At 40.5% G+C, this 27,050-nt stretch overlaps 1 protein-coding gene across 5 annotated transcripts in view; it reads right to left on the bottom strand.

Moving 5' to 3' along the window:
- Positions 1–547: 547 nt before the first annotated feature.
- The window catches only part of ZNF385B (zinc finger protein 385B), a 665,073-nt gene continuing 638,570 nt past the window's right edge, over positions 548–27,050 (bottom strand). For all 5 annotated transcript variants that reach the window (XM_040357647.1, XM_040357648.1, XM_040357649.1 and 2 more), the window contains 3 exons: positions 23,484–23,662; positions 22,169–22,270; positions 548–2,003 (listed from right to left, as the gene is read on the bottom strand). In XM_040357647.1, coding sequence (XP_040213581.1) covers positions 1,791–2,003; positions 22,169–22,270; positions 23,484–23,662 — 494 coding nt within the window. In that variant the 3' untranslated portion in view covers positions 548–1,790. The remainder of the gene's footprint in view (positions 2,004–22,168; positions 22,271–23,483; positions 23,663–27,050) is intronic.

The raw sequence follows: 27,050 nt of genomic DNA, 5'->3' as shown, positions 1-27,050 counted from the left end.
ATAAGATGTGTTAGAGTCAATGTTTAATATGTTAGTCACATATAGTCCATTTAAACTACATTTCATTTAAGGCTACTATGTCCACAGGGGGGCAGCACTGCTGTGCAAATTCGCTGCAGAGCAAACAGTGTTGTCATTCTGTTACAGAACGTGAAAAATAATACACAAATGAACAACGGGTAGTAACACTTTGTTATTGGGGGCTCAGAATTTGTTTTATGTTAATTGCTAGTGACAGACTGCAGAATGTATTTACATATATCTTAAGACACTACAAACTGTTTTCTATAAAATAGGCACTACATCAAAGCGACATATTTTTTTAAAAAATTACCATCTTTTAAAATACACATTGAAATAAATTATCAATTTAATACTGCCTTTTATCTAAAGCTTGCAATGCATCAACATTGTTTGCCTAACCTTCAAAAATATATATTCCTTCAGTAAGGTAGTAAAAATTGTGATAACTGTGCTGCCACCTAGTGGACATTTTAATGAACAACTCCCAACAAATGTTTCAGTACAAAAACATGCAGACACCGACTTCTTTTCAAGGTGTTTTATTGTAAAGGTACATTAAAAAAAAAAAAGTACACAGAGATTGAAACCATTAATGAATGCAGAAAAAAAATGCTCTAAATGAATGTGCTTGAAAAGGCTCTCTTTTGTGCTCAATTGTTTCATGTGCTGTGACAACCAAATAATTCAAAATTCCTGTGTGCATTCTCCTTAACACATTTTCAGAAAAATGCCAGCGCTGTAATTAGCTTCTAAAAATTAAAAAAAGATGGGTATTCATATAAATATTTTATACTCTGTACATTATTGCATTAGAGGGCCACAAAATAACGTGACCTTTAATATAACAAACAAAAACAGCATTAAAACAGAAAATACTTTATGAACTCAACAAACTTTATATTATATTACTTTTCCACCCAAAGAGACATTTTCTATCAACTCTCTTTGTGGGTATAAATATTTTTCTGTATATTTTGAGCTATTTGACAATATTCTATACGTTTTATGAGAAAAGCAACAAAATAACAATCTCTCTTTAGGACAATATAATGTAATATGGCTTTTCTAGTTTGAATCAAAACGGGAACAAAATGAGAAAAAAAAAATGTATCAAAGCTGAATTGCCTCCCACTGGTTAAACACCATCTACATTCTAGCGCTAAACAAGACACAACATTACTTGGATATAGAACAATACTACACATCCCCATGTGGACTCTACAAGTTGATCACAGAGAATAATACTTTATAGTAGCCATGGTTTTGGTGTTGTCCACAATAAAGCACTTTAACTTTTATTTATTTGTATTTTTTAAAATTTTTTAGTTTATGTATTCTACACTTCAAGAAGAACATTTGGATTCCAAACAAGAATTTACACCAAAGGACTAGGAAGAACCCCATTTTCAAGTCTGCCAGGACAAAAAAAAAATTACTGTATAATAATAATAATAACAACACGTTTTCTGTACTGATGGAAAAAAAATGGGGATCACAGACAAGGCTGCAAAAACAAACCTAGGTGCGCTTAGAAAGAGCTTGCTTTTCACAACACAGACTATACGCGTTTCAGTGATTGTGTTTACTGAGCTTTTGCTAATGGCAAAGAATGGCTGAAACTGTGTGCTCTCCGATTATGATTTTTAAAGATGACCCTTTTTTTTTTTTTAAGAAGAGCAACGACAGTGCAAAGAGTCTTTATATAGCTGGAAATTCTAGTCCTTTTGTCTCCCATTTGCTGTTATTTTTTTATTTATTTTTTGTAGCTAATATGGTGCAAACAGTATGGAGGCTGTGGTGGCACGGATAGCGCCATGGGCTGGTCTAAGAAATGCAGGCGCTAAGGCCGTCCCCGGAAAAAGTGAGTTGTGGGGTCGAGGCGGTAATGAGAGTGTAGAAGTTACAGCAGCTGCCAGAGGCGATGAAAGGAAGGTCGGAGTTAAAGGCTTAATCATTTCCTTCTGGAATGCCAGCTTTGCCTGAAAAACAAACAATAAAAGGAATAATCAGATTTATAACAACATAATTTTTCTAAGTTTTATCACTTGGAAATTGTCCCATCTTCCTAATTTTTTACAAGGATGACTGTCATAGTTATTATCGGAAAATTAAACCTATTTTAACCTTCTTGTACCATGTTGCCCCCCCCCCCCCAAAAAAGCAGAGAAATACTTTGAATTACACACCGGTCACTCAATGGTTTTCTGCAGCCTGAGAACCAACTCTGTTTATGTCTACTCAGCCATGGACCATGTAATCTCTTCCCCCGTGCAGCCATGTGGTTCTGCTTTGTGAATGAATGGCCCAACAGAGGCACAACCCCTGATGGAGTGGGGAGTTTTCATGTGCGTATTAAAGATTAAAAAATTGCTATACCTGAAGTTGGCCTTTAAAGCATAAGTGAACCCTCAACTTATAAAACAACCCATTCAGTTTAACCACTTCGCATCCAGGCCAACTCTCACACTTTGGGCCAGATTCATGTACAATTCCGGCGGCGTAACGTATCCCATTTACGTTACACCGCTAATAAGCATACCCGACGCGGAAAACGACGCAAACTCCACCCAGCGGGCGCCCAAAGTATTACACCTACGATCCGAAGGCGTATGAAGCCGTACGCCTGTCGGATCGAAGCCAGAAGCCGTCGTATCTTGGTTTGAGAATTCAAACTAAAGATACAACGTGGCAAATTTGAAAATACGCCGGTGTATCAGTAGATACGCCGGCGTATTTCGACTGTGAATCTGGCCCTTTGTTCCTACATATTAAAATCATAATTTTATTTTCTAGAAAATTACATAGATACCCAAAACATTATATATGTTTTTTTAGCAGAGACCCTAAAGAATACAATGGCAGTCATTGCAACTTTTTATCTCACACGGTATTTGCGCATCAATTTTCCAAATGATTTTTTTTGGGGTGAAAAAAAAACAAAACAGAAAAGTTAGCCCATTTTTTTTGCATATTATGAAAGATAAAGTTACGCCGAGTAAATAGATATCTAACATGTCACGCTTCAAAATTGCACACGCTCGTGTAATGGCGCCAAACTTCAGTACTTAAAAATCCCCATAGGCTACACTTTCAATTTTCTTACTGGTTACATGTTTTGAGTTACAGAGGTGGTCTAGGGCTAGAATTATTGCTTTCGCTCTAACGTTCACGTGTGTTGTGATCATGCAATAAATCATCCGATTGGACGCTATTTTCGTTGTTTCATGGTGTGCTGGCAAATATCTTAACTGTAACTTGCACCAGTATCCAGCTGGTTGTTGCTACAGCACCCAAATCCAAAAGCTTATCCAGGAAAGTGTGGATGGGAATATGAAGTCTAACGTTCACGGCGACACCTTACATGTGTGGTTTGAACACCGTTTTCATATGTGGGCGGGACTTACGTATGCGTTCGCTTCTGCGTGCGAGCAGACGGGACAGAGGCACTTTAAAAAAATGTTTTATTTATTGCTAATTATACTTTCTTTTTTTACTTTGACACTTATATAAAATAAATAAAACATTGTTTACTTGTTTTGCTTTTCCAAGGAATGGAAACATCCCTTGTAATAGGAATAAGCATGACAGGTCCTCTTTACAGTGAGATATGGGGTCAATAAGGCCTCACATCTCACTTCTAGGCTGGGAAGCCTGAAATCAAAAATCAACATAAACTGATCCCGGCTTCCCAGGCAAGGCGGCACTGTTTTTTTTTTAATGCAGAGGCTGGGCGTGAGTTCATAACATCGTGCCCGGCCTCCGACGATCATAGAGACTCCGAAAGACCAATCTATCGTCAACATCTGGGGCCGGCGGATCCGTTCTCCGACTCAAGTCGGTAGAAGCACCGGAGGGCGGCGGGAGGTGGGTGGGATGTCCTCGCCTCCCGTAAGAAGGATCAAGCGGTGGAACAGCTGCTATGATCGTTCTTATGGTGAAGGGAATCGCCGGCTGAAAATGGCAATATCTGAATGATGCCTGAAATGAAATTTTCAACACATGTTGGTAACAACCCATGCAATCCATACATATAAGGAAGCCAAAACAAATAAGTTCAGAAATGAAGTCAAGTGTAATAAAATGGAATGACACAAGGAAAAAGTATTGAACACGCTAACTGAAATGTATTTATTACTTCCTACAAAATCCTTTGTTGGTAATGACAGCTTCAAGACGTCTGAATCGCCTCTAGGTGCTTTTTCTAGCCAGTGTCTGCTTGGCTGGTGCAGTCATTTTACCCCATAGGATCTCAACATGCTTGGGACACACAGTCATACAATTTCTGAACTTATTTGTTTTGGTTTCTTTGTATGTTTGAATTGCATGGGTTGTTAACGACATGTGGTGAAAATTATATGTCAATAGCACCTTTAGACATATATTTACCTATATATATATATATTTACATATATTTACCTAGAAAAATGGTGACACGTTTGATACTTATTCTACCCACTGTATTAATAGCGGGTTAGGGGGATTAAGTGGAGAGTAGGCTGAGTTCTCAGCACATGCAGAAAACTGACCACGCTGTGCCTAGTGTGGTTAATTTTTGATAAGAAAGCAGAGGGACTGGCAGGAACGCCAGAGATTTTACACAAAGGAAGCAATACAAAGTGAACAGAATGCTTTTTCATAAAAGTACATGGTACAGTAGGCACGTATCAGGAATATGAAATGTTACATATTCTTTAACCATCTGCCGACCGCCTCCTGCACATTTACATCGGCAAAATGGCACTGCTGTGCAAAACAACATACAGGTACAAAATAAATAATATAAGTCCGCGCTTAGGAAAATTAAATACGGTTGCAGCCCCCCTAAAAAAAACTCCCAAATGAGAATAAGGTATGATAAAAATGAATGGGGTAGTGGCGCTACCTAAAATAAACTCAACAGTAAATAAGTGTGTGTATAAACAGAGACTAGGTACCAAACACCAAGACTCACACCTGTGAGAGGTGTATGTGTATATAAAGGGCAGCTGGCCTCCCAATTGTGAGGGTCAGCTGTAACAAGTGTGTGAAGACTAATAGGTGTCAAAAACACCTAATAATATATGCAAATATAGGTGCAATTTGGGCCGGTAATATAAAGTACAGGTACGTTGCTTTGAATTTGCCGCTGTGTGCACGCTCCGTGACCATGCTAGCACGAACTGCGGACACGATGTCTGCAGAACAGGGGATGCCTGTGTAAACAAGCGCCCAGAGGCGATTCAGTTCGCATGTGCCGCGCTATATAAGTTTTTCATTCATTCATTCATTCATTTACCTGTTCAGCCTTGTGACAGGACACTGATCTACTGCTCCCTGTCACCGGGAGCAGTGATCAATGTCGTGTCACTGGTAGCCCAGCCCCCACACAGTTAGAATCACTCCTTAGGACACACTTAACCCCTTCCTCACCCCTTGGTGGTTAACCCCTTCCCTGTCAGTGTCATTTACACAGTAATCAGTGCATTTTTATAGCACTGATCGCTGTATAAATGACAATGGTCTAGAAATAGCGTCAAAAGTGTCCGATGTGTCCGCCATAATGTCGCAGTCACGATAAAAATTGCAGATTGCCACCATTACTAGTAAAATAAATAGTAATACTAAAAATGTCATAAAACTATCCCCTATTTTGTAGACGCTATAACTTCTGCGCAAACCAATCGATATACGCTTACTGCAATTTTTTTTACCAAAAATATGTAGACGAAACTGAGAAATAAATTAGTTTTTTATATATTTTTCGGTGGAATATTTATTATAGCAAAATATAAAAAAAATATTGCTTTTTTTCAAAAAATTTACAAAATTTTCTAATATTGCAGAAGTGATCAAATACCACCAAAAGAATGCTCTATTTGTGGGAAAAATAGGATTTTTGTACTCACTTTAAAATCCTTTTCACTGAAGTTCATGCATGGACACAGCTCCTCCATTCTTGACCTTAGGGTTATATGCCGTCTATCAGGAGAGGTCCACTCCTGATAGACGGCATATAACCCTAAGGTCAAGAATAGAGGAGCTGTGTCTTTTCATGAACGAAAGAGAAAATAGGAATTTTTGTACTCACCGTAAAACCCCTTTCTCTGAAGTTCACGGACGGACACAGCTCCTCTATTCTTGACCTTATGCCACGTACACACGGTCGTTTTTTGTGATAAAATAAAATGACGTTTTTAAAAACGTCATTTAAAATGATCGTGTGTGGGCTTCACATCGTTTTTTGTCTTCTAAAAAACTACCAAAAAAATAATTTGTCATGCTTCAATTTTTTATGTCGTTTTTCAAAATGTCGTTTTTTGTGTCATAAAAATGATCGTGTGTGGGCTAGAGCGGCGTTTTAAATGACGCTTTAAACCCACGCATGCTCAGTTATGAGACGGGAGCTTGAATGGAACAGAGTGCCGTCGTACGTGTTGTACGTAACCGCGCTTTGCTAGAGCATTTTCAGAAAACGATGGTGTGTGGGCAACGTCGTTTTTTATGATGAAGTTAGAAAAACGTCGTTTTTTTTCATGATGAAGTTAGAAAAACGTCGTTTTTTTTCATGATGAAATACGTTGTTTTATTTCATCACAAAAAACAACCTCTCCTGATAGATGGCATATAACCCTAAGGTCAAGAATAGAGGAGCTGTGTCTGTCCATGAACGAAAGAGAAAAATGGACGTAAATTTTGTTTGGGAGCCACGTCGCACGACCGCGCAATTGTCAGTTAAAGCGACGCAGGGCCGAATCGCAAAAAATGGCCCGGTCATTGGGGCAGCCAAATCCTCTGTGGCTGAAGTGGTTAAGTTAAAGTTCAGGAGACATTAGCAAACGTCTGAATGACCATGATTCAATAAGTACCCAACTGATGCTACAACCATAAATTGTAAATTAAAGAACTAAAGGAGAAAAAAAAAATTCATCTTGGATAGAGTAAAGGAGGGTTTTAACCCCTATCGGGTGTTTTTTTTTTTATCTATGTCCCATTAGGGAGATTTACACCATAGCCAATACAGGAAGTAAGAAGAAATCCATCCAAAGTGATGAATTCCTTGGTGTAACCAGGATCTCCAGAACTAGTACCCCTATTGGAAGATTTCTCCTCTATTCCTGTTTTGACGACAACCCAAAATATATTAATTTCTGTCACTTATGACTCTCAGTGATTACAGTAAACAGGACAAACAGAGAGGATGAATCTGTTTCTACTCTACCCAAAACTGAAAAAAAAGTTTAGTTATAGTTTTATACTTTAGGGAGCTAGTAATTAATTTATGTTTTCAAATGCTGGTCTCGAAAGAACTGAATATTTTATACAGTCTTTAGTTTTCAGTGTGTTCCTTTCTTGGAAAGCATAAAGACAGAACATATAAATTAGATTCCACATTTTTTCAGCACATTTTACATATAAAATTAGCTGCCTGTGACCCATAGTCTAATAAAAAACTACGTGCAATCTAAATGTTGTTAAACTACAATATTTAATTACAGCTTTTAAATGAAGCAATTATTACTTGCTGAATATAACACTGAAAATGATTAACTTAATTAATGCTTTCTGCATTTGTAGAAGTATATTTGTTCTTTTTTAATAATTTACAACTGAAGTGAACTGAGCATTGTATATACAGCTTATATTTGTTTGAGTAACATAAAATGTGATTTGGTTAAAGTGGAGTTCCACATTTGGCATGTAATTTTTTTGGTGGGGGGCAATGGGTACCCAGTTTTGACAGGGACCTGCTCCCACTTCCGCTCGGGCCACCTATTAAAAGTCAGGAGCTACACTTTTTGTAGCTACTGACTTTTTTAATAGACACTGAAATGTCTGGAACTTTAAAGAATAAGTGGCATTTATTAAAAGAGGAAGTAAACCCGGATGGGTGTTACTTCCTCTTTGTTACCCTGCAAAGGTAAAACATAATGGGCTACTATGCATCGCATAGTAGCCTATTCTGTGACACTTAACTGCAGGAGAAGCCTGCAATGTCCCCTTCTTCACCCCTCTTACTTCCGGGGCCGCAAACTCTGGCTCTGTGAGTGGCCGGAGTCGTGAAACGTCACTCCCGCGCAGGCGCACAGGACCCGGGCATGACCCGAGTTAGAAACTGCACAGCGTGCCCTTTCTAATTCTGGCAAATGTGCAGAAGAAATCGCCATATGCCAATTTGCAAATATCTCCTAAACCGTGCTGGTCTGGGAGATATTTCAAGCACCTACAGGTAAGCCTAAGGCCTCGTACACACGGACAGACTGTCCACTGAGAACGGTCCGCCGGACCGTTTTCAGCGGACATGTCCGCCCGGAGATTTCTGTCTGATGGTTGTACACACCATCAGACAGAAATCCGCGCGTACATGATACGCGGTGACGTGGCCGCGCCGACGCCGCGACGATGACGCAGCGACGTGCGAGGCCCTGGAAGTTCAATGCTTCCACGCATGCGTCGAATCACTTCGACGAATGCGAGGGATGGTGGCCGATCGGACATGTACGGTGAGTCTGTACAGACGACCGAACATGTCCGATGGACAGGCTTCCAGCGGACATGTTTCTTAGCATGCTAAGAAACATTTGTCCGCTGGAAAATGGTCGGCTGGACAAATGTCCGCTGGAAACCTGTCCGGTCGGCCGTACACACGACCGAACATGGCTGCAGACATGTTCGGTCGTGTGTACGGGGCCTTAATTTAGGCTTACCTGTAGGTTAAAGCTTTATTGGCTGAAACCTATGCTGAGATTATATGAGTTTTGCCAATACTGTCCTCCCCTCAGAGAGAATAGGAGCCAGGAATTAAGTAGTAGGTCAAGAAGTATTTTTGATGGATGTTGACAATGGCATCCAAGGTACTTCTCTTCATACAGGATTTGTTTGATATTTTTAGGCAGAAAAATTGCTTCTATATGCGACCTTCCAGTTTCCCCATTCCTGTCCTTTGAAATCTAACATTAAAGTGACCCTTTCAGCACTTGGTATGGTAAAACAAACCTGTAATAGAAGAGGCACTATAGTTTCTGGTAGAGCCTTTGTTGATATGCTGCTTCGCCTAATGGATCCAATATCTATTTCCCCCACTTCACGTAATGGCTGCTTCTATTGGCTCCATTGTCTTGTAGTAGAAATATGAGCCAGTGGGAGAAACCACAGAGTGTAGAGGGGAGCAGGCATTCCAAATACCCAAAAGTGTGGAATATTGGTGCTGGGCTGTCTTTGTAAAGGGTTAAATCAGAATTTCTCAACTGGATTACAATGGCACTCTGGGGTGCTGTAAGGGCTTGTCAGGGGTGCTGAACAGCACTAATGCCGCGTACACACGATCGGTTCGTCTGATGAAAACGGTCTGATGGACCGTTTTCATCAGACTAACCGATCGTGTGTGGGCCCCATCGGTTATTTATCCATCGGTTAAAAAACTAGGAACTTGTTTTAAAATTATCTGATGGTTAACTAACCAATAGAAAAAAGCGATCGTCTGTGGGTACGTCCATCGGTTAAAAATCCATGCATGCTCAGACTCAAGTCGACGCATGCTCGGAAGCGTTAAACTTAATTTTTCTCAGCACGTTGTTGTTTTACGTCACCGCATTCTGAAACTATCGTTATTTTAACCGATGGTGTGTAGGCACGACTGATGAAAGTCAGCTTCATCGGATATCTGATGAAAAAATCTATCAGACCGTTTTCATCGGATGAACCGATCGTGTGTACAGGGCATGAGTCTTTCCATGGCGCAGGCAGACCAGCCAACACCATGGAAACGCATGCCACTAATTTAGGGCTGTTGGTATTCATGGCTGCCCCAGCATTCAGTAGGGAATGGAAATCTGCCTGTCTACACCTGCTTTGCTTCCCACCCACTGTCATAAAGTCATGTGATGAAGATTGCAAAGGATATGAAAGTGGGGGGGATGGGGGCTGAGCATTCTGATGTGAAAGGGGGGATTGAGGACCCTGATAAGAAAGGAAAAGGGGTGGGGACTTAGGACCCTGATGTTATATGGACAACTCTGACGTGAAAGGGGAGTGTTTGTTATATGACAGGCAGACTGAGGTAATGGGGGTACCCCATTTTAGAATAAGGTGCCTTTAAAGAGTTCTATGACTGAAAGAGGTTAAGAAACACTGAGCTAAAAGAGACGTACAGCCAAATTACGTTTGGCTGTACTTCTCCTGTGCAGTGGTGGCTGGGGCTCCAATTTTTTGGGGGATGGAAAACAAATCCCCCCACCAGGTTGGCACTTACCCACTTACCCATCCAGGTTGCGGCTTCCGGTCTTAAGATCTGCCTCTTGTCCTAATTGGCCAGGAGGAGTAGCCAGAAGACAATAGCGAATATTGATTCGCTAATGTCACAAGTGGGTCGGTGTCACAAGTAAGCCCAACCTTTTTGAAGACAATTAATGCCTCAGACTCTAGTCATGTGCTTTAAAAAAGAAACCTGTGAGTCCGGCGCTCTGCATGGAGATTAGGAGGCGGTGCATGGAAATTAAGGGGGTGGCCAGAGCAGGAAGCCAGTGACTGACAGCCACCAGATCTCTGCTCACGGAGCACTGAGAATGCAGTGATTGGCTGTTTTTGATCACCTAGTTCTCACCCTAAGAGCCGGGGGGGGGGGGGGCAGATGCAGCATTGGACCGATGCTGCATCCACCTGGGTAAGTATGATTCTTAAAAAAAAAATAGTATCACAAACTAATTTTAAATACATTTTTCCATACTTCTAAAAACTGGATCCCCATTGGTTAGCATCAGTCACATGAGGTGACCTCAGATGTCCCCTTTGCAGCTATATTTAATACATGTTTCTTACATCAAGAAACCACAGACCACCCCGGAAGTCCTGACTTCCTCAAACTGGTCATACGAGGCTTGAGTAATACTTCCATCTGTGGTGCTTTGGTGATTCAGCCCAAATTACATCCGATTCAATTTTTTTCAATTTAACTCCAAAGGGTTCTTTTTTGATGATTGAGTGTGCCTGTTTTATGCTGGAATATAATAACCTAGGCCATTCTGGAAGCTGTGTGCTCAGCCTGACAGCTGCCTATCACACTGCTAGGAATTAGAAGGCATGACACGGGGTGACTCCGTAGTGATTGCTCACTGCTCTCACATCATCTTCTAAGATCTCAGTCCTCCAAATGCTGCGAGTCACTGCTTGTTAGTTTCACACACCTCAAGGATCTGCCACTTTCATGATATAGCGTTGATTAAAATAACCTCACCTAGCAAACAGCAGAAATGAATGGGACCTTGAATTTAATTATGGCTTCTTCCTGACCTGTCTGAAAAGGAGCTGAAGTAGGAAGATGGGCCCTTTACTTATATAATTGCAGAGGGTTTATGCAGTTCTTCTGTCTGTTGCCCTCTGCCGTAGCCTGCCATTACCGAGCATGTTAATATATGATGATGTGATAAAGCCAGGATTCAGAGTTCACTCTAGACTAAATGTTCTAACAAACAGACACAGCTGAGCACTCCTAAGGTCAAGATATATAATCAAGTATGCCAGTCCTGTATAGTTGCTTTCAAAGAGTACCGCAGGAAACTGAAAGCCAAAGAATGAGAGGACGTGACAAGTGTTCATCAGATTTTCCCTTGCTTCTTAGATTAATAAGACATTATTTTTTCAATGTGTGACAACATACAAAGGGGAGGATCTGCTATCAAAAGTTTAAGAACTTCAAATGTGGCCCCTGACCCTATTACAGGCTAGAAATTGTATTTTATTTGAAATAGTCAACCACAGAGAGAAAAGCTGTAATCAGTCCTAGACTCAATACCCTGCAAATACCAGAATGGTCCTTTGTCTTTATCAACTATCTCTCCCCTCCCGATCTTATTCCAATAATCTACACTCATTAAAATTCTCATCTCTTATCATTCCAGCCCACCTGGTCATGTTCTTCTGTTAACCTATATAAAAAAAAAAACAGATCCTGTTCCCTTAACCACTTAAGGACCGAATCCCTGTTTTGAGATTTGGTGTTTACAAGTTAAAAACATTTTTTTTTGCTAGAAAATTACTTAGAACCCCCAAACACTATATATATTTTTTCTAACACCCTAGAGAAAAAAATGTCTGTTGTTGCAATACTTTCTGTCAAACCGTATTTGCGCAGCGGTCTTACAAGCGCAATTTTGGGGAAAAAATACACTTTTTTGAAGAAAAAAATAAGACAAAAGTAAAGTTAGCCTTTTATTTATACTGTGAAAGATAATGTTACGCCGAGTAAATTGATACCCCCACTCGTGGAATGGTGACATTCTTTTACCTTTAAAAATCTCCATAGGTGACATTTAAAAAATTCTACAGGTTGCATCTTTTGAGTTACAGAGAAGGTCTAGAACTAGAATTATTGCTCTCGCTCTAACGATCGTGACGATACCTCACATGTGTTGTTTTGAACTCCATTTTCATATGTGGGCGCTGCTCGTGTTTGCGTTCGCTTCTGCACGCGAGCTCGATGGGACGGGGCGCTTTAATTGTTTTTTTTTTGTAAACATCCCTTATAATAGAAAAAAATAATGTCTCTCTTAGAGCTTTGGGCGGAAGAGACATTTTGAGATGGGGGGAACATCTTCCCCTCACTTGTCGCCATGTCAGCCCAGGGACCGGAGCCGATCACCTCCGGCGCTGCCGATGGCTCCGGTAAGCGGCGGAGGGCCGGTAAGCTGTCCACATAGACCATCCTCCTCACCACCATCAACGTCATACTATCCACGCTGCATTCCACAAGCACTTCAAACCTCACTTTCAGAACCACGGATGCCTGCATACTTAGATGTGCCAGCAGGGGCGCAACTACCACCACCTACGCAGGCACTAAGGGGCCTGCAGCCAAGTGGGGCCAGTGAGGATGAGGAATGTAAGTTTACCGTTAAGCCTCCCTGGCCCCGCAAGTCCGGCCGTGTCCCGACACGTGCAGCTGCATACAGTAGGAGGCAGGAGCAGAGAGCAGAGTGGGTGGGAGCAGAGTGGGTGGGGCAGAACGCTCGAGCGCACCTGTGAAGGGACATCGTTTTTGGCACATGAGGAGGCTCTGGAGTCTGGACAGGAGGTAGGAAGGGAGTGGGAGACTGTCACCTGTTTTTCACTGTTTTGCTATTTTTTTTTTTGAAGAAAATGTTTACTATATTTTTTCATTAGGATCATTTCGGCACGAAGAGAGGGGGAGCAATGCCAGGTTCAAGGGTGCAGATGTTCCTAAGACCTTAAAAATAATTAGCCTACCATTAGGGCCACTGTTCATCATTGCTGTCTTATTTCTCCCCTATTTGTATTGTATTTACACATAAGTTTAATCAGAACAGAAATTGGTTAGAAGGCATGGAAATGATTGCTGATCACGTGGTAAAGAGCCTCCGCCGGAGGCTCTTTACTGAGATCGTTGTTGCGGTGTATCAGACTGACACACCACACCACCTGGCGCGCGGCGGCTGTTATCCTGCAGGACGTCAATAGACGTCGAGTCAGGATATCGAAACCACTTCCCGGACGTCAATATGCTATTGACTGGGCGGGAAGTGGTTAAATGTAACCATATTCCTACATTAGAGATGCCTCTCTTCTCTTTTATACTATGTAGCTCCTGCTGGATTTTGCTTCTAATCCCCTTGTGGCGGCTGCCATTTGTAAATGGACATTTTATGGTTACACAACATATTGCTATGATCTTTTTATATGGACTATAAACTGTAAGATCAATGACTTAATGGTTATGGAACAAATCATCTAAGTTTCCATAATTTCTTATGGGTCAATGCGCTTTTTTTATATACAAATTCTTTGGATTACAAACATGTTTCCGGAAAAAAATGATGCTTTTAATCCAAGGTTTTAATGTATACGTTACCTTGCCTTTGATGTATAACGAAAACCAAGGTTTGAAAAGAGTCAAGTTTACATACTTCCCTGTGTCCACACTGGAGAAATGTAGCCTATTTGACTTGGTAACTCTTTCTTGCTGGGACAGAAAGTTACAATTTTCCATCTGTCACCAGAATAGAAAGGGAGAGAACGTTTTCCAGTGGGGACATCTGTGCTGGTGACAACTGTCTAACAGGGGATTTCCCCTACTTTGGGTAAGGATAGGAAGTAAATGGAAATCTCTCCAACGGGACACACAAAAAAAAATTACAGGATCCAACACTAAAAAAGGTTGGGCTTTGCCTGCACTTTAAAGCAGGCATGATAACTTTTAACAGAGGACTTGGTGGGGTAAGTAAAAATGTACTTTCTAGAAAGACATATATTTGTCCATGACCAATGTAGATGTGAAAAACATTTTTCTCTGTGGAATGAATGAGGCCATCAACAAGTGAGAAGCGTTAACTAAAGAGTTCATGACCAGAACGAATTGTATGCAAGTGTAATATTCTCCCTCGTCAAGCAGTGAACTGCCAGGCTAAAACTGAATGTACATTGCAAATGACAGAGGTGCTTGTACTTGAGAAGTGCAGTCTTTCCGTGCTTCTAAAGACCTTTACTTCATTCCTAAATTGCAGAAGCTCTTTCGCATACCCTCCTATATTACAAGCCTGATTGCATCTTTTTTTCATTTTCTTTTAGAACGGAGTTCGGTGTGGCGGGTTGCTGATTGGAGCACTTGACCCCTGCTGAGAGCATGGAGGAGTGGCTAGCCACAGTCAAAGCTATTATAGATTCTTTTTCTGTAGCTGCACAATATAAAACATTTTCTTTTTGCTCCCAAATGCAGTGGAAAGTCTATCAAGAGTATGTTTTAAACAAATTGCAGGCCAGTATGAAATGCATTAGTTAATGTATTTTCAATTTAGGTAAGAGCACCTTAAGTAACATTTTACACAATACAATCAGATGTGTAATATCATCCATCATATAGAAAAGTACAGCAGCTGCCTATTATCTTTACTGAGTACCCCTGCTCCAACTACCATCACTGCTAGACCAGAAATACTGCTCTGCTGGTTTAAAAAAAGTGTACGTAATGGGAAATTCTAACTTTGTAAAGATTGCATAGAGTCGGACTAGAATACAAAGGGCCAAATAACAAATCATTAAGGGCCACCACAGGGCCAAATAATGCAATTGTAGAAACACAGTTGATTTACTAAAAGCAAGGGAAGCTGCACTTTGAAAAGCAAGTAGCCATTAGAGGAAATAAGGACATGTTTGCAGTGGGTGGTGGTGACACAGACGAATGTATCAGGGTGGTTAGGGAAGGGGTGGGAATTTTAAACAAAGGTTGCATTTTACTTCTTTAGCGCCTTTTATTATAAAGTTATTAATTCTCAAAGATCCTCAAAGATCACATCAAAGTGTCTAGTGTTGGGTTTGAATTAGTTTCCATAGGTTTTAAAAACCTGCTGTGTTTACATCAGAACAAGATCCTATTCCCTTAAGACAGGGGGTCTTCAAACTATTACCCTCCAGTTGTTCAGGAACTACAATTCACGCCTAGTCATGTGTGTAAATGTCAGAGTTTTACAATGTCTAATGGGATGTGTAGTTCCGCAACAGCTGGAGGGCCGTAGTTTGGAGATCCCTGCCTTAAAGGAACACTAAAGTAATTTTTTTTTAAATAACATATTATAATAATATACTTACCTCCACTGTGCAGCTCGTTTTGCACACAGTGGCCCCGATCCACGTCTTCTGGGGTCCCTCGGCGGCTGTCATGGCTCCCCCCGCAAAAGCTTTCCACCTTCACGTGAGCCATAGCCGTCGACTGTATCACTCGGCCCCGCCAATGGCTACGCTGCTTTCAATCCATCCAGTGTAGCCAATCAATGACCAGGCTGGGAACCGAAGAGGATGACAGGGATGAGCACGGGACTTTTGAGCGGAGGTAAGTAAAACGGGGGCTCGGAGGGGGGGGCGGGACGTTACTGTCGGATGTTTTTTCACCTTAATGCATAGGATGCATTAAGGTGAAAAAACATTTACCTTTACAACCCCTTTAAGAGAACACAGTACCTGAGTTCTAAAAATGTATTTCCTCACATGTTTACAGTCACAGAGATGAATGATGGCTTGTTTTAAAATGCCTTACCTGCTTGCTCAGAATGTGTAATGTACTGTAAACATTTTAGCGTTCACGATCTGGGCACTGGTTCACTGTTCTTTTAAATGCTTCCTGGCTGCAGCAGTCAAATGTCAACAAAGTTAAACTTCACCCAAAAGAGGAAATTCTACTCTTCTTCCTACACCCCCTCTCCCCCTTAACATTTGGGACATCATGTTTTTTTTTGGGGGGGGGGACTGGGTACCTGAGCCACTTCCGATCAAATTGCCGTAGAAAGCTGCAGGACCAATCAAACAGCGCAGCCCAATTTGTGCATGTGCAGTAAGCAGCCGGCTGTGAAGCCAAAAGCAGTCACAGCTGGCTGCCCACATTTAGCATTTCGCCACCTGGAACTGAAGCCCAGTGAAGAAACCAGTCGGGTAAGGACATCACTGGATCCTGGGCAGGTGAGTGTCTTATTATTAAAAGTCAGCAGCTACAGTTTTTGTAGCTGCTGACTTAATTTTTGAACTTTTTAACTGGACAACCGCTTTAATTTATTTTCATAATCCTTTTAAATTTGCTTCTGTAGCAAGGTATCACTTTCTACATGGTTAAAAGACTACCGTTTGCAGATATAGAAGGAACTCCCCCTCCGGTGGCCAATTATTGGATAGCCACCTTCTGTTTAGTTTTACACTGTTGCAGCAAGGAATGTTGGGAATCAAAGTACAGGGAGATAAAGACTCCATTTCCCTGGTTAGTTGACAGACTACAATACCCAGAGTGCAACTGTGGAATCCCAAAATACTTTGCGCCCTGCACAGCCTGCTGGGTGAAAGAATTTAAGGGGAAGCACGTCTTTGGCGCTCTTTCTCTAGACCGCCTCTTCAACCAAGAAGGAGGCCTGTGTGAGGTTTGTCTCTGGAAGCCTAGGCCTATCCACGACTGTGCGGATTGCCCATTCAGAGAGGGGGGATCCCTGACGGAGTGACCGGACTGTGTCCCAGAGCAACGGTGACCGGCTTTGATCAGCAGTGTGTGACGGCCGGGTGGAAGACCTGAAACTGTTGGTGTCGGAAAGATCGCGGATCGGAGTTTCGCAGACGTAGCAACCTGGAAAGGCCAAACCTAGTTGGGTGAGATAGGCACCTGCCAAACGATACTGACTGTGTTACAGGAGAGTGAATCGTGTAACTTGATTACCCAGGCACCTTTCACCAGTTTATCTGTTCCCTCCTTTGGATTACAAATCAATCATTGTGCACCACCGCATGCAACTAAAATACGCGTGAACTGTTGAGAACGATCGTATTGACGTTTGGTCTGATCAACCAAACTACCCTGGTGATGTACATGATTTAAAGACTGGCTGTTAGGCAAAGTGAGTTGTTGATACATATGTACTCTCCTAGTTAAGTATTTGGTTATATTAAGCCGCACAGCATTGCTGTCGGTGAAGAGCTGGGTGAAGCCTGGTTAAGAGGTGCTTCAGTGTGAATATATCTTACTGAAGGAATCCCTTTGCTGTGCGCTTACACAGGTCTGTATGATTACCATAATCCAATCTGTATTTATTTGTTGCCATTATTGAATCTTGCAGGGCCCTGTAAGTAGTCCACTATCTGTTTTACCTTTGTTCTTTTACTTCTATGTTTTACCAAGTAAAGTTCCCTTGGTTAAGCACAAATCTGTGTGCAGTTTATCTATTACCATGTGGGACCAGTACAACACAAGGTAACCATTAATTGGCATATTTACTGTGGTGTGATAAAATTTGTGTTCCCCAGCAGCCTGTGGGGTCTACAATTCTTACTAATACCAGTTGTGCAAGGGAGGGTTTGAGCCAGTTTCAGGGGTTGATAGCCAGAGCATAGACTCAAAACAAACCAGCAGCTCCTTCGGGGGTAGTGCTACACTTCTCTTTTCAAAATCCTCCATCCAAAAGTATGCCTGATATAACTAACCAAACCAAGTAGTAGAGCCAAAATGGGGTTTAAAAACAGATGCACAGAATGACCCACATGATATATGGGTCATTAAAACCCTGGAACTTTTGGAATGTTAAATCTGCCAAACTGTGAGCAGGTTTAGGAGTAGCCCATTTTCAGTGGGGTAAGGTGGTCAACAAGGCATAACACAACTAAGCAGTAAGCAATTTTTGCATACTTAATTATGAACTTTGGCTGCCCCATGTACAAAAAAAGGTTGTAAAAATTTTAATCTACAATATATAGGCAAGGTTATTAATATTATGTTGGTCTCTATTATGAATATACTTAAAAATATTTTCAAAGACTACTATTCCCCTATCAGTCACTGAACAGATTTTTCCAGATTTTGCTTGCTTGAAATATTTAGCAGAGAAACACTATTGGGAAGGGTACAGATTGAATTAATAGTCTTTTACTGCCCATAGAAAAATATAACCTTATCAGAAAAATGTCACCATTTTTATTTTAATTACTTCAGTTCATAGGGGGCTGTGGGCTCTGTAGGCCAGCCCAGCCTTTAATTTGTACAATCAGAAAAATCCATGCATCTATATGTACTCCTTAGCTATGTGAGTTTAGAACTGAATTTATTTCAAGTCTTTAATTGAAGGAAGCACATTTAACCGCAGCAATTTCACAAGTCCCTAAGACACATACTGAGTAATACAAATCGGATTTGTGCTGCTCAGTTTGAAGTTGCAGCACAGCAATGCTAAAATGGTTTTTAGTCTGTGTTATTTTAATGTTTTTAAGTTTAGTCATTTAAACTATTTGAGCCTAATTTTTTCACTATTTATATAAAATCTTTAGTGTTTGAACAAACATATGATACTACCATGATATAGGATCTGCAGAGCACCTTGGGTTATCTAAACAGACAAAATGACAGTAGGTGTACACTTTCAGACCCTTCATCTGTACTGTACAGGAATCACTCACTATCCTACCTAGCTAAAACTTTCCCATCAAAATATTCAATTTACATAGTCCAAAAAAGAGAAGGAGGTCAGTAACAGGAACCTACATATGTTCATAGTACAGATTTTCTTACGTCATGATCACTTGCATAGAGCTACTTGGTTTTAAAATAACTAAATCAAATGCAATTTATTAGGATAAAGTCAAACTCTAATGCCACGTACACACGATCGGTTCATCGGATGAAACCGGACCGATGGATTTTTTCATCAGATATCCAATGAAGCTGACTTTCATCAGTCTTGCCTACACACCATCAGTTAAAAATCCGTTTGTGTCAGAATGCGATGACGTAAAACACTACGACGCGCTGAGAAAAATTAAGTTCAATGCTTCAGAGCATGCGTCGACTTGATTCTGAGCATGCATGGATTTTTAACCGATGGACTTGCCCACAGACGATCGTTTTTTTCTATCTTTTTTTAACCATCAGATAATTTTAAAACAGGTTCTAAGTTTTTTCACAGATGGGAAAAAAAACGATGGGGCCCACACACACGATCGGTTCGTCCGATGAAACCGGTCCATCGGACCGTTTTCATCAGACGAACCGATCGTGTGTACAGGGCATAATGTTTTTTGGCAACTTTGTTTTTACACATTATACAACAGCGTAAATTGTAGTTTGATAATATCTTGTAACTATTTGCAAAAAAATAATAATTTTATAAATAAATAAAAAGTTATAATTACAGGGCACCTTGATGTCACAAAGCATCAAGAATCAAAGCAACACAAATTTCAGCACTTCCTTTAGGTTTTCAGTTAATCCAGTTAAAGCTAAACTTAATTTTAGATTTTTAAAAAACACAAATGAACACAGTTACATATTAAATTATTTTTTATATACAGTATGTTGCGTATATATATACTTTAGTCTATTTTGATATCAGGCTCCAGAAGGTAATTGCAAGGAGCCAATTAGGTCTCTATGTGCCCTACAAAATGCTGTCAGCCTAACACAGGGAACATGCTTACAGGAAGAAATGAGCAGAGGGATTGTCCTTGTATTGTCAAGTCAGTACTCTAAAGCCTCGTACACACGATCAGATTTCCATCGGACAAATCCGTGGAATTTTGTGCGAAGGGCGTTGGCCGTGAACTTCTGCTAATGTTGTCTTTGTCCGATGGAAATCTGATCGTGTGTACGAGGCTTTAAAAGCATGCGTGTTTGTACTTTGGATTTTTTCAACATTATAGAGACAGTGTTGGGGTAGACCATTCGACATGAACGACGAACATTTGACAAAGCAGCGAAAAACATACAAACGTTGAATCTGTCATTGAAGGCTTATGGTGTCTGTCGAAAGTTCTAAGAAGATTCGACAAGCAGCTAAACTGTACAAAGCTGCAATCGTACATTTCCGGTCAAATGCTCGGCCCATAGGCTATAGAAGAATTTGAATGTTGGTTGACTAGTAATAATAATTCATAAATATAATTATTACTAGTGTCATACAACATTAGAATAGCTTGTAGGTGGAACATTCGACCGGAAATGTACGATTTCGGCGTCGTACAGTTTAGCTGCTCCGTCGAATCTTCTTAGAACATTCGACAGATACCATAAGCCTTCAAATGACAGATTCAACCTTAATTAATTCGGATTTTCGGACGAATGCATTTTTTAACGAAACAAAGTAAATAAAAACGAATTTCGGGAGTAACTAAATACATTTATTTTTCAGACGAAAACGAAATTCCGAAAACAAAATATTTCAGTGTGCACCTGTCTAATAAGTAAAGCCCTGCGTAAATTAAGGGCGCTTTATAAGTACCATAAATAAATAAGTGTAGAGTAGGGCAGCCCTCAAAATTTCCACTCGCCTACTAGCATTTGGCGAGTGGATTTAAGCTGGGGGCGAGTGATGACAGGGCTGCATGACCAATCTCCCTCCAATCTGTGCCTACACTTAGAGTCCCGATGAGATTGGCGGCCAAAGAGGAAAGGTGCATGCTCGGGAAAAGTAGTCTGTTGAGCCGCGCACAGGCAGAGCAGTACACAGGTGCTCTACTTACAATTCTCATTAAGCCATGGGACCCAACAGTATGACCTCTCTGAGCCTGCCCCCCTCACTCGGGCCCCGACCAATGTAGCTGGAGAGCAGAAAGTAATGAGTAAGGTGGAAGATTGCAAAAATGACCACTCCGGTGCAGTGCTCACTGAAAGTTGCCCTGATGTGAGAGCGGCAGCCTTCCAGTTTCTGCAGTTTTCTTCTCCTTGTGCTCTATGTAAGTGTCCAACAGTTTAGCCTGAGCACTGTGAACAGACTGGTCTCAATGTGTGCTGTGCGCTGTCAGTGTGCGCTGTGCTATGGTGTCAATGGCTGTGCAGTTGTGTGGATCTCAGCGCTGGATTGTACTCCCTCCCGCTGTGCTGCAGCTCCTCTCCTCTCTGCCAGCCTGAATAAAAGGGGGAAGTGGGGACATGCAAGCGTGGAGCCGCACACACAGGCTCCTGATGATGAGATGAATGGGAGAGAGAGAAAGGATGGATGGGAGTTGCAGAGGAGACAGCAAGAGAATGGGGAAGAGACCCAGTTCTAGTGCCCTGTCCCTCTGGTCTGCCCCCAGTGCCCTGTCCCTCTGGTCTGCCCCCAGTGCCCTGTCCCTCTGGTCTGCCCCCAGTGCCCTGTCCCATTTTGTTAAAGTTGTTGTTGGTAATATTTAATTTTGTAACTTGATTCTGCATAAAACATTGTCATTCCATGAGATAATCTACGAGGGCGTGTTTACGGGTGCAATTAGGCACAGGGCAGTGTATGAATTGGGTGGGGCAACTGGTGGCGAGTAACTCTTGAGGCCTGGCTAGTAGCTCAGGACTTGAAATTTTGAGCCCTGGAGTAGGGTATGTGTATTTGTCTCCCAGTTGTGTTCCTGCACTGTCATACTACTATATTTTCATCTGGTTACGATTACAAGTGGCCATTTCAACACACATTGAAAAGCCATGTTCCACTGTTGTCACCACGTTGGAACATCCTGAAGTGCATTTATGTAGACAGGAAATGACTTCAGGAGATCAACAGTGTGAATATGCAACCATGGATGAATTTTTTTTCAAAACTGTATGGTCACCAAGAGAAATGGGAAGTAGCAGGTATACAGGTAGCAATAAAAAAAAAACTGACACCTACTCTACTATATAAAAATGTAATGGAAATGTGCAACTGTTTCCTTGTAAATTATTTGTATTACTTACTGCTAAGATACTCGGGCTGCGTTGCAGTTTGTTATATGGACTATATTTAGGCTTCATGGGTTTTCCTGCTACCCTGTCCTTGTGTCTTCTGCTGGAGATGTGCTGAAATAATACAAGACAAGTCTTGTTAGTAAAATAAAATGAACAAAGATTGACTCAAGTAAAATAAAATACAGGTTAACAAAGACAGACATCACAAATAATGTATTCTGGCCGTAGTCAGAGTGCAGAAAATGGAAAGTAAATTATTGATTATGAAATCATGATCTTATTAACTGGGGTGTAAATTCCCAGAATAGTGTAGTATCTTTTTAATATTGAATTTGTTAAAAAATAAAAATAACTGACTCACGCCTCTATCATCTTAGTACACCCTGGAAACCTAGGCCTAGATTCACGTAGGGCGGCATAAGTGTTGGCGGGCGTATCATATTTACGCTACGCCACCGCAACTTAAAGAGGCAAGTGCTGTATTCACAAAGCACTTGCGTCCTAAGTTACGGCGGCATAGCGTAAATGTGCCCCCGTAAGCGCGCGTTATTCAAATTGTGAAGAGGTTGGCGTGTTTTATGTAAATAAAGCATGACACCACGTAAATGACGTTTTGAACGAACAGTGCATGCGCCGTCCGTGGACGCATCCCAGTGCGCATGCGTCGGATAGAATGACTAAGATACGTCGAACGCTGCCTACTACGTGAATGTAACTTACGCACAGCCCTATTCGCGTATGACTTACGCAAACAATGTAAAAAGATACGCTTGTTCTGACGTCCATACTTTGCATGGGCTGTGCCACCTAGAGACCTGGTTTATCTTTACGCCGGCGTATGTCTTACGTAAACGGCGTAACTAAATGCGACGGGCGCACGTACGTTCGTGAATCGGCGTATCTAGCTCATTTGCATATTCAATGCAGAAATCAACGGAAGCGCCACCTAGCGGCCAGCGTAAATATGTACCCCAAGATACGACAGCGTAGGAGACTTACGCCGCTCGTATCTTGGCCAAATCTATGTGTAACTGATTCTATGAATCAGGCGCATAGATACGACGGCGGCCATTCGGACTTACGACGGCATATCTGGAGATACGCCGTCGTAAGTCTTTAAGAATCTGGGCCCAACAGTGTATATACGCTTGTGTAACCCTGAATTACTATGTACCCTTACAACCAATACGTCTATTTTTTGTATTTCTTGATTGCTATACCGATTGTAATTTTTCATTGTCTTCAAAAGAATGTATTTTGATGTTTTTTTGATTTGTTACCAATAAAAAAACAGAAAAAATTAAATATTAAGGAAAATCAGTACCTGTTTAAGCTGGACTTCTGAATTGACATGAACATCACAGATTTCACAATGAAATGTTTTGTTCTGCAATCCTGAACCTTTACTGCCATTCAGAATTTTTAGCCTAGATCCAGACCTTGGGTAGGATTTGATAGGACCCGCACCATTCCGTGCTTCAACCATTGTTTTGTGTTTAGAACCTTAAAAAAAGAGTAAGAGTTGTTAGAAAAATATTATTCATGTAACCTACATAGGGTTATAATAACGATAATGGGAATTTAGTTTTGAAAAAAAAAAAATGACATAAAGCTGAACTCCAGGAAAACATGTAAATACACATAAATAAATGTATATATAGGACTTATTTTAACTGGAAAAATGTGTAATTTTATCAGGGCAGTCCTGGAGATGTCCCAGACAGCAGTGATGTTTATAATCTGACTTCTCCCTACTAGAATTAGGAAATACAGCTAGGTCACCTCTCTGCCTTTAGCTTGTGGATGGAATATAAAAAAATCAGCAGTGATCTTCCCTCTTTCATTTCTACTAAACACAGGATTATAGCAGGTTGATATCAAGCCATGTTTAGGAACTTACACTAGTTGCATTTTGAAAATGCAATAAAAAAAATTTAATTGGGAAAAAATATTCCACACACAGAATACTAATCACATACCGTATATAATAAAAAATGGGACCCATGGTTTAACTTCTCCAAGCTTTTTTTTCAACCCTAAATAACATTAATATATATCGTAAATTGAAGAACATTATAAGATATGTTTTTATATAAAGATCATAGATGCTACTGTTAACATGTTAACTAGTTAATGTATTTCTACCAACAATTACACATTTTATTTTAATCTTCCTTACATGCAAACTAATTGTATTTTATATCTCTTGGCATATGTCTTTTTGTACCACCTTTTGTACCGAATAAAAATAGTTTGTAAACAAAATTTTTTTTTATTTTTTTATTTTTTTAAATTAATGCATTTGTGTATTAAATTGTGTATTAATAGCTGCCCAAGTCCAGTTGTATTAAATATCCAGAGTTCTATGAAACAGCATTTACCACGTTCACAGTTTCCTCAAATTCAGCATTTTTTTTTTTTACATTAAATCAGATTTTTTTTTTTTTGCAGTACACATATGGAGACTTAAAGACGGAAAAGGAGGCCGGCATTGTTTCAGTGCCAGTTCCCCAGCGTGCATGATAAGGAAATGTGTAATTATAGCTGTAAAGAGGTAACTGCCAATTCACAGTCAAAGAATGCTTTCAGTTGAAAAATATTCCATATTTAAGAAAACCTGTACATGCAAAAATAAAAAAAGCTGCCATTAATTACATCTATTGAAAATGCAAACCAAGCTGACCAATTTTGCATCTAAATGAAAAAAAAAATTAAACAATTCAGAATTGCGGATAAGATATCATATTTATTAACATAAGGAGACCTGTATTGAGAGAAATATGTAGGCTGCCATTGCTTTCTACCTTCAGAAAAGTAATTACCGGTATGTGATTATTTTGCTAATTCTGAGTCTCAAAATGAACCCATGCTTTGTCCAGCAAGGCAATTAAACGGTTAATTTAATATGTTTGTAAACCTTAGATCCAAAAAGTTAAATGTCGCCGAATGCTGCCCACTATAACTGTGTTGAATGACTTTTTTTGTCGAAAACCTTTATTTTCTGCATAAAAAAATGCTATTGGAAATGACAGAAAGCTCACTTCCACATATACTGTAGGTGCCTTCTAGGGTCTCCCAGTAGGTCCGTTGTTGCACACTGTTGTACAGGTTCTCAGGCAGGACTGCATCTTAACGTGCTCCATGAGGCAACATGTACAGGCAGTAAAAAAGATTTAATTCAAAGAAAGTACCCTAATGATTTTTATAACACAGGCTGAGGGAGTGGGAGCAGCATGCCAAGGTTGTGCGAAATGCATGTTTTTCGACAGCACAACAGGCATCATAAGGAAGAGGAGGCAGACAGTCACTCGACTATGCAGTGTGCGTCCCCAACCAAAAGTTTGGAGAGATTGCACAACACTGCAATGTTCACAAGAGAAAAAAAATAAGTGTTTAAAGGCAAAATCTAGAAAAAATATTTTACATTTGTTAGTTACAAGGAGCTTGCTGAAAAGAAGAATACTGATGTACAGGTTTAATATTACTTTAAAGTGTAACTATGGGCAATCTCAAGTCCCCCTGTTACAGAGTTGTATCACCTGTTGATCCTGCCAGGAGAACCATGATTTTTTTAACTTCCTGTAACAGGCCAATCTGTCCAGCAAATATAACAGATGAAGGGGGTGGTTCTGCAAGATGAAATGAATGAAAATGATCGCTAAAGTGAGTTCTGCATGGGAATATAATTGTGACTATTAATACGATTTTAAGAGGTGCCTTTTTGATTACTCCCTAATCGTGATACAGATTGGCCAGCTTTAAAGCACCAATTGTATGCACACGTGGGCTGTCTCACTAATGGTTATTGCTCAATCGCATCGCAGGCAGTAACTGCAATAATAAAAATATAATTGTTATTATAAGTAGCGGGTATTATTTACTCCTTCTTATACATTCATATTTTTGTATTATAACCGGGCCTCTCTCTTTTTCTGGAGTGCCTTTTCTTGGCAAAGCAGAAAAGAGGGAAGGGAGAATGAGAGGCCGTCCTGTAAGAGGAGTGGTAGCCAATGCCCCCAAAACCAGTGCTAGCCCAGGCACTATAAAAAAATATATGACTCAAAATGGCTCCAAAGATAACTCTGGGAGAATAGCAGGGGCCAAAAGTAGACTATCGGAGGGCCAATTGGAAAACAGTCAAAGAAGACAATCAGAAATTGGGATAACTGAAGAAACAGAGGAGGTTGCTGCAGGACCAAGCGGAGCAAGTTATATAGATCTACCCCCATCAAAAAAGGAGTTATTAGAGATGTTTTCAAAATTGCAAATATCTATCACTCGGATGGAGCATACGTTAAAAAATGAGATATCAATAGTACATGATGACATGAATCACCTATTAAGAAGAGTTGAAGAAACAGAGGAAAAACTGGACTGCCAGGCAGAAGAAGTGATAGAGTTAAAAAAACAGATGAAGGATTTACAGAGGGAGCAACGGAATATGCGGTACAGAATGGAAGATCAAGAAAATCAGAACCGGAGGAAAAATCTGAGGATTCGTGGTTTGCCAGATCAGGAAGGAGAAGATCTTCAAGAAAAATTGGATAAAGTTTTTGGTCAATTATTGGGAAAAATTGAAAATGAAAAAAATTAAATTCGAAAGGTTTCACCGGATCAGGAAACCTACGGAATTGGCCGCGGAAATATCTATGTGATTGCGAGGTTCCATAACTTCCAAGATAAAGAACAAATCTGGCAAGCCCTGAAATCCAGACCTGCGAAGTTTAATGAGGTCAACTTACAGATCTTTCCGGATCTCGCTACCGAGACCCTGTCCAGAAGGAGACTATTAAAGCCACTATTGGAACATCTTAAATTGAATAATATTCAATATTTTTGGGGTTACCCTGCTTGTTTAACGGGAAGAAAGGAAGGCAGGTCCGCGACCCTA

This window comes from Rana temporaria, chromosome 6 (genome assembly GCF_905171775.1).
Source record: "Rana temporaria chromosome 6, aRanTem1.1, whole genome shotgun sequence".
NCBI lineage: Eukaryota > Metazoa > Chordata > Amphibia > Anura > Ranidae > Rana > Rana temporaria.
Note: the sequence above shows the minus strand (reverse complement) of the source record. Positions and strands in the feature narration are given on the sequence as shown.